The sequence below is a fragment of the Bos indicus genome, chromosome 3 (assembly GCF_029378745.1).
Source record: "Bos indicus isolate NIAB-ARS_2022 breed Sahiwal x Tharparkar chromosome 3, NIAB-ARS_B.indTharparkar_mat_pri_1.0, whole genome shotgun sequence".
NCBI lineage: Eukaryota > Metazoa > Chordata > Mammalia > Artiodactyla > Bovidae > Bos > Bos indicus.
Window position 1 is genome coordinate 40,808,465 of NC_091762.1, and position 12,337 is coordinate 40,820,801.

The 12,337-nt window shown below is 33.3% G+C and overlaps 1 protein-coding gene across 1 annotated transcript in view; it reads left to right on the top strand.

The window, feature by feature from the left end:
* COL11A1 (collagen type XI alpha 1 chain) overlaps nucleotides 1–12,337 on the top strand; it is a 222,646-nt gene that overhangs the window by 106,832 nt on the left and 103,477 nt on the right. The window contains exons 25-30 of the mRNA XM_019956964.2: nucleotides 1,645–1,698; nucleotides 2,811–2,855; nucleotides 3,984–4,037; nucleotides 4,120–4,164; nucleotides 9,238–9,291; nucleotides 10,925–11,032. Coding sequence (XP_019812523.1) covers nucleotides 1,645–1,698; nucleotides 2,811–2,855; nucleotides 3,984–4,037; nucleotides 4,120–4,164; nucleotides 9,238–9,291; nucleotides 10,925–11,032 — 360 coding nt within the window. The remainder of the gene's footprint in view (nucleotides 1–1,644; nucleotides 1,699–2,810; nucleotides 2,856–3,983; nucleotides 4,038–4,119; nucleotides 4,165–9,237; nucleotides 9,292–10,924; nucleotides 11,033–12,337) is intronic.

Here is a 12,337-nt window from a genome sequence, read left to right on the forward strand (position 1 = left end):
ATTCTTAGCATGTTCCAACCTAACCAGTGATCAAATTAAATGATATCTGAAATCCTTTGTGATTAAACACAGATTAATCTATTGAATAAATTGTTACTTTATTATTATTTGTTTCTATGTCTTATGAGTAACATAATCTATAACATATTCCTTATGTTAATTATTACTGATGTTTAATCAATGTTACTATGCAACTATTTGAACTGGCACATTAAAAAAATTATTTTGTTGAAATATAGCTGATTTACAATGTGTTAATTTCTGCTGTACAACAAAGTGATTCAGTTATACACACACACACACATGCACATACATTCTTTGTCATGTTTTTTTCCATTATAGTTTATCAAGGGATATTGAGTATCAGTTCAGTTCAGTTCAGTTCATTCACTCAGTTCTGTCCAACTCTTTGTGACCTCATGGACTGCAGCATACCAGGCTTCCCTGTCCATCACCAGCTCCTGGAGCTTGCTCAAACTCATATCCATTGAGTCGGTTATGCCATCCAACCATCTCATCCTCTGTCATCCCCTTCTTCTCCTGCCTTCAATCTTTCCCAGCATGAGGGTCTTTCCCAATGAGTCAATTCTTCACATCAGGTGGCCAAAATATTGGAGTTCAACTTCAGCATCAGTCCTTCCAATGAATATTCAGGACTGATTTCCTTTAAGATGGACTGGTTTGATCTCCTTACCATCCAAGGGATTCTCAAGAGTCTTCTCCAACACCACTTTTCAAAAGCATCAATTCTTCAGTGCTCAACTTTCTTTATAGTCCAACTTGTTGCTCAGCTGGAAAGAATCCGGTTGCAATGTGGGAGACCTGGGTTTCATCCCTGGGTTGGGAAGATCCCCTGGAGGAGAGAAAGGCTGCCCACTCCAGTGTTCTGGTCTGGAGAATTCCACGGACTATACAATCTCAAAGAGTCAGACACAACTGAGTGACTTTCACTTTCATATTGAGTTCCCTGTGAATAGGAACTTATCAGTGTCATTATGGAAATATCCAGTATTTGCTTTTTCAGTGATGTAAATCAATGTATATCAATGAATATAATGATTGCATATGGACCTATATTTTTTTTTCTTTTTACTCTGTGCATGCATGTGTGCTAAATTGCTTCACTCATGTCTGACTCTGCGATCCTATGGATTGTAGCCCTCCAAGCTCCTCTGCCCATGGGATTCTCCAGGCAAGAATTCTGGAGTGGGTTGCTATCTCCTTCTCCAAGGGATCTTCCCAATCCAAGGATCCAGACTGTCTCTCACATCTCCTGCATTGGCAGGCAGACTGTTTACCACTAGCATCACCTGGGATACCCTTTTAGTCTATAAGCAACAATTTATTGTGGTATGCAAAAATTAAATTAATTAGCAATTAATTTAATTGCAAATTAAAAAACACACAGGATTAAAAGCTAGATAAAAAAACTAATGTGTCTTTGACATATGTTAAATTTTATTTTCATCTATCTTTATATACCATTTTTCTACAAAACATGTTAAAAAGTATTTAGATATGTGCAATTTATAGATAAAGATTGGCGACTCAAATTAAGAATCTTATTAGCAGTATATTCCTATGTACAAAGTCAGACTTTACATTTTTTTTTAATGAAAATATTCTTTTTTTCTATTCAATTAGGGTCCACAAGGAAAACCAGGGCTTGCAGGACTTCCTGGTGCTGATGGGCCTCCTGTAAGTAGTAGTTACCTGGTCATTAAACTTTCCATATTTCATTTTCAAAAATAGATTTTACATGTGTTTAGAAGTGATTGTATGAATTCAGTAATAAAAGCAAATTGAGCCAGTAATTAAACATTGATCTCTCTAAAATTCTATTTAATCATGTAGTTTCCATACTGCAAAATCTTTAAAGAGCTCCCAGTGGTCTTAGGACCACTGTCTGCCAGAATCTCATATTTTCCTACCTCTCACTTTTCTCTTAGTAGGCTCTACATTTTCTATTGCTATACTTTTTGTTATGTCCTTTTCTTTTCATAGAAAATACTTTATATCTTCTCTTCCTTTTCAAAGAACACGTTTCTTGAGAGTCCAGGTGATATTCCTCATCTTTTGTAAGTTTCCTCAGACACCTTACATGAAAATTCATCTGTGTTCAGGGATTCCTTACTTTTCTAAAAATATAGCAATGTTTATTGTATCTTATCATATAGCAATAAATTATGTAATCATGTAATATCCATGGTTGTTATTTGAAAACCTTTTATTTATGCTTCTTTTTTTTCTCTTGAAACTACTTACTCAGAACTAAGGTATAAAAATTTTCATCCTGTTATTGCTTGTTTTCATTGAGTAGAGTTGTTTTGGAGCTGTGCATTTTTATTTACCAACTCTCAGTAACTTGATTAAAAACACCATTGGTGTTTATGATGTTGCTGTGTTTTAAATGTCCCATTGATGTTCTTAGTTGCCTTGTAAAGATGTGAGTATAATTATTTAATCAATATGCAAATAAAAGTTAGACTGAAACACTTTTATTTAAAACTAATTGAGATTGGGGTCAAACTGTTCATGAATAATATGCATGCTTTATGTGCTTTTCCCAAACTGTCTCTCAAGTTCATTATGTCATTGGTGAAATTTGCACCAAGCCAATATAAACTTATGTTTCTTTCCAAATACTAGTTTCCAATATTATTTAAAGTTATATAGAGTGATGCAAAATATTTAATATATTTTGAAACATAAAGAGTAAAACCTCAGCATGTGGAAAAAAGGGAACAATTTCATATTATATATTACCATTAATATTGCATCTCATCAGTATATATTTTTGACAAATGTAGGGTCATCCTGGAAAAGAAGGCCAGTCTGGAGAAAAAGGTTCCCTGGTATGTTACAAAGTATTATTTAAATGTTCTGTCACCTTATCTCCTAGAGAAAATGCCTTGCTTTGGTCATTTCTATGAGATACATATACATATATATATATATATATATATATTTGATCATTTAGGGCTATGAATATTAGAAAATAAGTAGCGAAGAATACTCTCCACCTGTAATATGTATTTACTTTCAAAAGAATGTTTGCTAACATTTAGGTATAAATCATGTCTCTAAAGTAACTTTTAATTTAGGGAATAAAAAAAGATATGTCTTAGTTAGATAACTTTTAATTCTGTATTGGCAATTTGATCAATTAGATCAATTAGCCTATCATTCTCAGTTAAAAAAAAATTCTCATGATCAGAAATACATTCACGTTCTGCAAATATAGTATATGTGGAATACATGATTATAAATAATAATAATGAAATTGGACAAGAACTACTGAATATTGTTAAAGTATTTATGTCACTTGAATTTGATCTATATTTATTACTTTCTGATAATCTTTACATAAGATGGGAATTGAAAGAGAAACAGTTATCAAAATATCTAAATAAAATATCAAAATTAAAACTTATTCAATCTTAATACTACTTTTGGATTACAGTAGCAGGGTAAGATCATTTTTATGTAGAGTTGCTAATTTTAGATTCTTATTAAAATAGCATTACTACTGTATGTTATATATTATTTCCCTTAGATAGAATAGTGAAATGAAGCCAGCTGTGGAAGATATATAATTTTGATCATTTTCTTGATGTAAATGCTGTAAATTTAATGCCATTTTTTGGTTAGAAATTATTTATCCTTTTGGTTAATCTGTAGCTGTTTTTTGTAGACATCAAGGACATCAGATTTTTTTCAATCTTAGAAAAGAAATTAATTATTAATATATGATTATTTATATTACTTCATATATTTATGACATTTATCTTACTTTAACATAAATATATGATATGTTTGTTCCTCATATCTGACTTTAGATAGAAATGATAAGCTACCAAATAAATTTTTACCAAAAGTGGAAAAATATCATCTTCTTAGAGATTATTTGGTAAAACTGTAGTATGTGAGTGAGGGACACTTTCAGTACATTATGTATTTAAATTGCATTGGGTCTTTTACAGGGCCCTCCTGGTCCACAAGGTCCCATTGGCTACCCTGGTCCCCGAGGAGTAAAGGTAAATAATATTATATTTTCCACATTATTTAATTTCAATGTAAAATATTATAGTCATTTAATTTCTCTAATTTATTCCATAGGGAGCAGATGGTGTCAGAGGTCTCAAGGGCTCTAAAGGTGAAAAGGTAAAACATAATTTATTTAGGTGATTTTAATTGGTATTGTATAAAAAATTAAATTTATTCAATAGATATTTCATTTCTCATATATTGAATGATTACTTATGTATCAGACACTGCAAGTCTAATAATTTTGGACTCTGTATCCTGGAAACTTTAAAAGAAAAGTTTTATATCCTTGGATGAGGATGAAATTATAGAAGAAAAAAAAGGTATATCATATATAAAATCAATTCTGCTAAAGTTTTATTTTTACATGTCTTTAACTATTCTAAATTATAAGATTGACTGTATGATTGTATTTGTTAAGACTGGATTGGATCCAATTATATGCATAACAGAGGAATATTTATTCCCTTTTTTCTCTACTAAAATTTTCATTCTTCATAAATTGAAATAAAGTACAAAATAGGAATTAATTGTTGGAAGAAGAAGTCTTTGTATGTGATAATGCATGCATAGCAAAAGCTTAAATGAGAAGGAAATAAAGAGTAAAACCAAATAAATGTGAATGAAAGAATATGCACTATTTTAAAGGATGCTTATAATTTAATTTGATGAAGAAAACAAAATTGAGATTTTTTTTTTCATTAAATGGCCTCCCTGGTGGGAGAAATGTTTAAGATAAATGTAGAGCTCCCACATCCTCAATGATTATGTTGAAATGGAATGACACTACTCAGAACTGGTACTGCATTAATTCTTACTATATTACATTTTATAACACAAAGTACAAAGTGTTATGGGAATTTCATGAGAAATATATGGAATATACATTTTTATTTCAAGGATAACTGTTTATTCCTACAGTCATAATATTATTAAAAGCACCTTGAATGGATTTGATATCAGTAAGGAATAAATGACAAGAAGGGATGTATTTATTATATATGTCATATTTTATTTTCTGAAAACAATAAATAGGTAACATACAGAGGCATTGTCAAAGTATGCGACTATATTGTCAAGTCTACTGCGTGAAAATATGTCATGTGTTTTAAATTAACTCAGCTACTTTGGTTTGAATCCCAATTCATCTTTATCATCTCAGTTGAACTTCAGGGTATAGTGTCTTACTGAGCTGACAGCAGAGTGATGGCTTAGACAATGTTGAACTCGTAATTATTTGCAAGTAGCCTAGGCAAAAAAAAAAAAATGTATGTATATATATATAGTCTCAGTTTGGAACTTAGAATCTCAGTTTTTGTTGTTAATACATTTAAATATCAATTCAAATTTTTTATCTGGAATTAGTGCCCACCAAGAATTTTAGGGAAGGCAGTGTTTATATGAAAGGTATATAATTGGAGTGGGAAAGTTGTGAACTTTTTGGAAGGAGGGGTAGTGGCAAATGCAAAGGAAAATAAAATTATAGATGATGAGATATTTGTGAGAAGAAACATACTCAGGAAAAAAAAATGTATGGAAAAAAATTTTATATTATTGGTTATTTTGAGTTGCATATGATCTCAGAAGAAACAAGTAGATATATAGAGAAAGAATTAATATTTTTAATTGGGAATTAAACATTCTGAGTTCTGATTATAGTGCTCACAGTAAAGTTGTAAAGCTAACTTGTAAAGTTAGGTTGCTTACTTTCGCTGAGCTTTATTTTAAGTCTATAAAATGAGGACCTCATCCTAAAAAACCTCTAAGATATTTTTCAGTTGTACCTTTCATTCCATATCATATATTAACCTAGTAATATATTGTTTACCTAGATTTAGAGAAATATTGTATAAATTTTAATGGAAACTTTTTATAACAAGAATTCTTCCTATTTTCAAACTTTGTAAAGAACTATGAAATCCTAGTTAATTTTAATGTACACTATTGTTTTTCTGAATATATATTATAATCAACCATTATCTCAAGAGATGAGGAAGGAAATTGAAACTATTTTCTTTTTACAAATAGCAGTATTAATTAACGAAAGCTGAATTACCAAGTTAGTGCCCTAACTAGAATAAAATTCTCCACTGTTTAGACTCAGCTTTATTCCTTAGAACTTAAGCAACATAACCCAGTCAACCAAGTGGCACAGGTGAATTCCTTTTTCACCTGTTTTCTAAAACCTGTTTCCTCCAGTCTACGTTCAATGCATGAAACAGGGCACTCAAAGCCAGTGCACTGGGACAACCTGAGGAATGGGATGGGGAGGGAGGTGGGACGTGGGTTCAGGATGGGGGACACATGTATACCCATGGTTAATTCATGTCAATGTATGGCAGAAAACACTACAATATTGTAAAGTAATTAGCCTCCAATTAAAATAAATTAATTAAAAATACTAACTAAGATTTGATAATTTAAGGACTGGAAAGCTTAGTAGCTTGAAAGTGCCATTTGTTTTAAAAATGTCACTTACTGTAAGGATGTTCTTACTAACTTACTAATTTATTTTTAAAATTATGAATGTATTGAAAACAAAGTTTTGATAGCAGTAGCCTCTACTTCACTATATATTCTCTTAAAATATCTCTCCTTGAAAAAAATGTTAAAAACTATTATTTATTTTAGACATAGAGTGCAGTAATTTTTTAAACTAAACTTGGCAACTGTGTAATTACTTTTCTCTCTAGGGATCAGGTAATGAAGACACCGGTCAATAGGAATTTAAGTGGTCATTTTCAGCTTTTAAGCCTCTGCTATTACCCAGCTGCGTTCAAGGCACTGTATCAAATTTGATTCCTTTTCCAGGTCTTGGCTTCCCAGGTGGCGCTAGTGGTAAAGAAGCTGCCTGCCGATGCAGGAGACATAAGAGATGCCAGTTGGATCCCTGGGTCAGGAAGATCCCCTGGAGAAGGGAATGGCAACCCACTCCAGTATTCTTGCCTGGAGAATCCATAGACAGAGGAGCCTGGAGGGCAATAGTCCATGGGGTCGCAAAGGGGCACAACTGAAGCGACTTAGCCTTTAGCACTTCCGGGTCTAAGTCTCACATGTCCTTACTAACCTTATATCTTCTGGACCTTAGCATACATTACCAAACTCACACTGAGGCAAGGATGATTCCAAATTTACATTTAATAAATATCTGTTATATATCATGATTTTGAGGGTCAGAATATAGTAGGCATTGGAGAGCTAGAGGTTACTTAGGCATGATTCTTGTATCCCATGGACGGATAAGCCTGGTAGGCTACAGTCATGGGGTGGCAGAGTCAGACACGACTGAGCGACTTCACTTTCACTTGTTTTTCAGCATTTAGTAGAAAGAAAGAGACCTGTGATTATTCCCCTGTGGCTCAGACAGGATGTTATGTTATATTAACAAGTGATGAGTGCGGCACATAGGATGAAGAGGTTAATTTTAATAGGCAAAGAATGAGGTCATGGAATACCTCGTGGCAATGAAAGTGTAGTCCCTGGGCCCTGTTCTGACTCTTTGCAACCCCACAGACTGTAGCCCACCAGGATCCTCTGACCATAGAATTTTCCAGGCAAGAATCACTGGAGTGAGTTGCCATTCCCTTCTCCAGGGGATCCTCCTGACCCAGGGATCAAAACCAGGTCTTCTGCATTGCAGGCAGATTCTTTACTGATTCATAGCAGAATCATGAGCTAAATCCTAAAAGATGAGGAAAATCTCACCAGGTAGACAGAGAAAGTAAAAGATTTGCAGATGCGTGTGTATGTGGAAGTGGTTAACCAATGCAAGAATTACAAATGGAAATACAGCACATTCAGCTTTTGTAAAATTCAGTTCCAGTGTGTTGGATGAAAGTAGAAGGGATATTTAAACCAAAGATAAAACTATAGAGGTGAACAAAGCCTCGATCGTGAGGGAGATGGCAGCTTATGGTCATCATTAGCACTTTGGAATCATTGATTCCAAAAATTGATATGATCAGTTTTGTGTCTTGTAAAGGTCATTTCCACAGCAGGATGTGGAAGTGTAAGTACTAATCTTCCTAGCTCTGTTCTCATACTTGGCCTGACAGGCCTTTTTCTCAAACTCTGCAAGTCATCCATTCTCCAACTGCTAATTAAGGTACCAGCTGCTCTGTGAATTCTCCAAGTACCCTTCTCTCCTCAGCACCACCACTACTGGTACCAGCGCAGTACATCATTACCATTATCCTCATGTCTTTCATCTCTAAACACCCATTCTCCTCCTCCTGAGCCAAAATTAATGCAAATTATTGGTAAAACAAAAACTTCAAATTACTCCACAGTGCTCTGAATAATTGCTCAACTAATGTTATTGAATACATGAATGATTATTCCTTAGGAATTTTTTTCTTGAAATTAAGAGACAGTAAAGTCATTCATGAAGCGGATATAGTAAAAATGACTAGAAGTATTTTCATAGTCAAAATTTCTCCTCTCTTTGATAAGGATGCCCAGTTTTCAGCATCCCTGGTTTGTGCATATGTGCCAATTAGCAATCCCTATTTATGCATAAAGGATAATATTAATTTGCTTATTCTTCACCTGAAGAGAGGTTGTAATATAGAGAACAGGTTGAACCAGAAGACATTTATCTAAAGCACAGGAGACAAGATGAATGAGGTAAAATGTATAGGTATGTATCAGCAAAGATAAAGAATTTATTTCGTCATCCAGGGTTCTTGTAAACCAAAGGTAATTAAATTTTTACTTCTTTGTTCAAATAACATAGGATACATGTTGTTACAAGATAATGGTTATTTTCCCCATAAGATAGAGAAGATTTAACAAACACATTTGTGAAAAGTTTTCTAGTAACTTAGAGCCATTGCTGCTGCTGCTGCTGCTAAGTCCCTTCAGTCGTGTCCGACTCTGTGCGACCCCAGAGACGGCAGCCCACCAGGCTCCCCCGTCCCTGGGATTCCCCAGGCAAGATCACTGGAGTGGGTTGCCATTTCCTTCTCCAATGCATGAAAGTGAAAAGTAACTTAGAGTCATTAATTATGGGGAAATGAGAGAATACTGGAAATAAAGGTTTAAAATAGGGAAGAGGAAGTTTTCACAAGTAAGATTCATATTTCTCAGAACAATTTTTCCTAATTATCAATACTCATAATTTATATAGTCATATTCTAGATTTATCCAAACAATTGATTAACTACTTGTTTTATTATTTATACTTTTTAGGGTGAAGATGGTTTTCCAGGATTCAAAGGTGACATGGGTCTCAAAGGTGATAGAGTAAGTAAAAAGAAAATCTGCACTAGTACATGCATTTATGGATGTGTGTGTGCTTATTTCTATATAGTTAAATACTGCAAACAGAATAAATCAAATGTTTGTACTACCTGAGACATTTTTCACTTCCATTTTTATCTGAAGATTAGGTGTCTTAATTTCTGTGGAAATAAAATATTATTATTTATTTTTTGGATGCTATGCTAAATATATGTCCCATAGCATATCTACACATGCATAGTTATATATATATATGTATAAATACACAAAATATATATTATATCATATATGGTATTACTGTTTACAGACATTTTATAAATTGATGATCAAATTGCTTTGTATGATTAATTCAATAGATTTGTTTTAAATCTTGTTTATATATAATGAGCTATGCTTCCTGGAGACTATATCTGCAATTTTCATGAATTTTCACTTTATAGTTGTCTTGAATTTTTGAGTCTCAATATAGTACACCGTTTTTCTGTTAGTGAGTATCTTGAAAACAAAATTTTGTCACCTAAAGTAAATTAAATGTTTTATTGGGAAAATTTGTTTTGTAACTAGCATAATAGTATCTAATAAATGGAATAAAAAAGCATGGTATAGAATATTGATTTTCCTAAAATGCATATAAAGCCTGTGTCTGGGATGGGAGCAATAGCATACACATTCTAGAACCTAATACCTTAAATGTGAAAATGAAGTTTAAAGTCAGGTGAGATATTTTTCTTATGTTCCAATCAGTGATTTCCAAAGTTGCTATCATCTGGGAGGAAAAATTATTTTCCCTCCTACCCTGATAGAGTCTCAGACTGGAGCCCTCTAAAATTACAGAATGACAGAAGACAGATTAATAAGAGATAAGCAAACAGAAGTTTATCTTGTGTATCATGATTATACATGGGAATGCTAAATGATGAGTAATTCAAGCATGATTAGAACTTGTGATTGTACATCATTTTAGCAAAGGAACAATAAATTTTAAAGAAGAAAGGACTTTGAGTTTCTAGTGCTATAAACTGTGGGAAGGCAGATAAATGGAAACTATTAATGTTATATAAAAGCTAGTTGGAAAGTTTGCTGTATAGATATATTCCTCTGGTGCTTGCTTCTGGCTCCAGACTAGTAAGGGTCTAGTTACCTCTAGTGACTAATTTTTGTCTTTTCTGATAAAGAGGGTAGGAAAAACACCTTTGCAAATTTGTTCCCCGATTTTAAGCAAGTACAGGGTGGGTAGATCACTTTTTCTGTATCTGCTCCTTCTCACTTGCCTTCAGTTCAAAATAATCCTTATGCCAAAGTGGCGTATTTTGGGGTAGCATATATTGTCAACCTATAGTATCTAATTTTGATTCTTATTTTCTCTCTCTCTTTCTGTGACTCAGTGAATTAAAATTAATTTAGTGTGATACATGGTAGCATAGGACTTCTGTAGCTTTTCAAATGTCAGACTGTATTGAGTCATTTATGTATTAATTGAAAGATTGATAAAGTCAAAGACTTTCAGTCCTCTTTGTCATATATATGAGTAAATAAACCAAGAATTGAAGAATATAACTTTTTGATGAACTATAATTTCTGCTCTTCAGTCTCAAAGATATTTTAAGTTGCAAGAATGCTCTTACTTTGTTATCAGGGAGAAGTTGGTCAAGTAGGTCCAAGAGGAGAGGATGGCCCTGAAGGCCCCAAAGGTCGAGCTGGTCCAACTGGAGACCCCGGTCCTCCTGGTCAAGCAGGAGAGAAGGTGAGTGAACAACTTTAAATTTACAGGTCCTCTTGTACATGATGTTTCATTGTCATTTTAGGGTGGTTTTAATCACCCACTATATAAATCAAGAGTTTTATCTAGTTTCAATTTTTTGAATTTCAATTTCATATCCATATGCTACGTAGAAGTATAATCAGGAGACAAGCACATTCATCCTCTTCTACTGTTTCTTATTTTCTAGTCTCTTCTCCCATTGGCCATGTAGCATCAGCCACTCTTAACACTCTTCTATATTAAAAGTGCAGAATCTGCCTGTGATTAATGAAGGATGAAAGAATCAATGAAAAGTGGCCAACTTATTGTTTTGGAGCAAGTTGAATCACCTTTGGCCCTAAAACCAAAATGTTCTTTTCTCAATATTTCCACATAAGCATGTATTTTTACAGGATAAATGTTTCAAAAGATACTGATGTTCAGGCCATACTTTAAGAGGTTTTAATTCTAATCCAGTTTAACTCAGGCATCACCATGTTTTAAAAGTTCCTAGATAATACTAATGTATTGCTTTCACAGCCACTAAGCTATATGCATATGTCAAAAATATTTGCAACTGTTACATTTAGATATAATATTAGGCAACATTAAAATTATGCCTTCATAGAATATTTAGTGATATTGTAAACAACTTATAGGGCTTCCCTGTTGGCTCAGATGTTAAAGAATCTGCCTACAATGAAGGTAACCCCTGTTCCATCCCTGGGTCAGGAAGATCCGCTGGAGAGGGGAATGGCAACCCTCTCCAGTAATGAACCTGAAGTTAAATTAAGAAAAACTAGAAATATTGATGATAAGTGCTATCCAATTATGTACATTGAAGGAAAATATAAATAATACATGTCTCTTGGTGGTATAAATCAAACTATTCCTTTTTTTGTAAGTATGTCTAGTCTCCAATTTTTTATATTGAGCATATCATTATTCTATAAATATGAAAATAGCATGCTGTATAAGAAAATTGTTGTCTCTGCCCTTTACCATCCTGTTCCAGAAAAAAAAATAGGGATTATATAGGTATTGTGACTAGACAAATAAAAAATCATTTTTTCATGTTATCATGAGTCATTTCTACAGTTTCACATTCCCAGTTGCTGTTTGTAAACCAATAAATAATGTCATCGTGTTTAAGCAACAGAAGGAAAAGATGGGGTTCAGGGCATAAAGGCTTATAAGACCTATGAACCTTCTGCTTAAAGTGCTCCTTTGCCAATAGTTTAAGGATATTCTAGGACCTTCCTGTTTTCTCAACCCCACTGTATTCTGTGTAAGTTGGTCCCACAAACT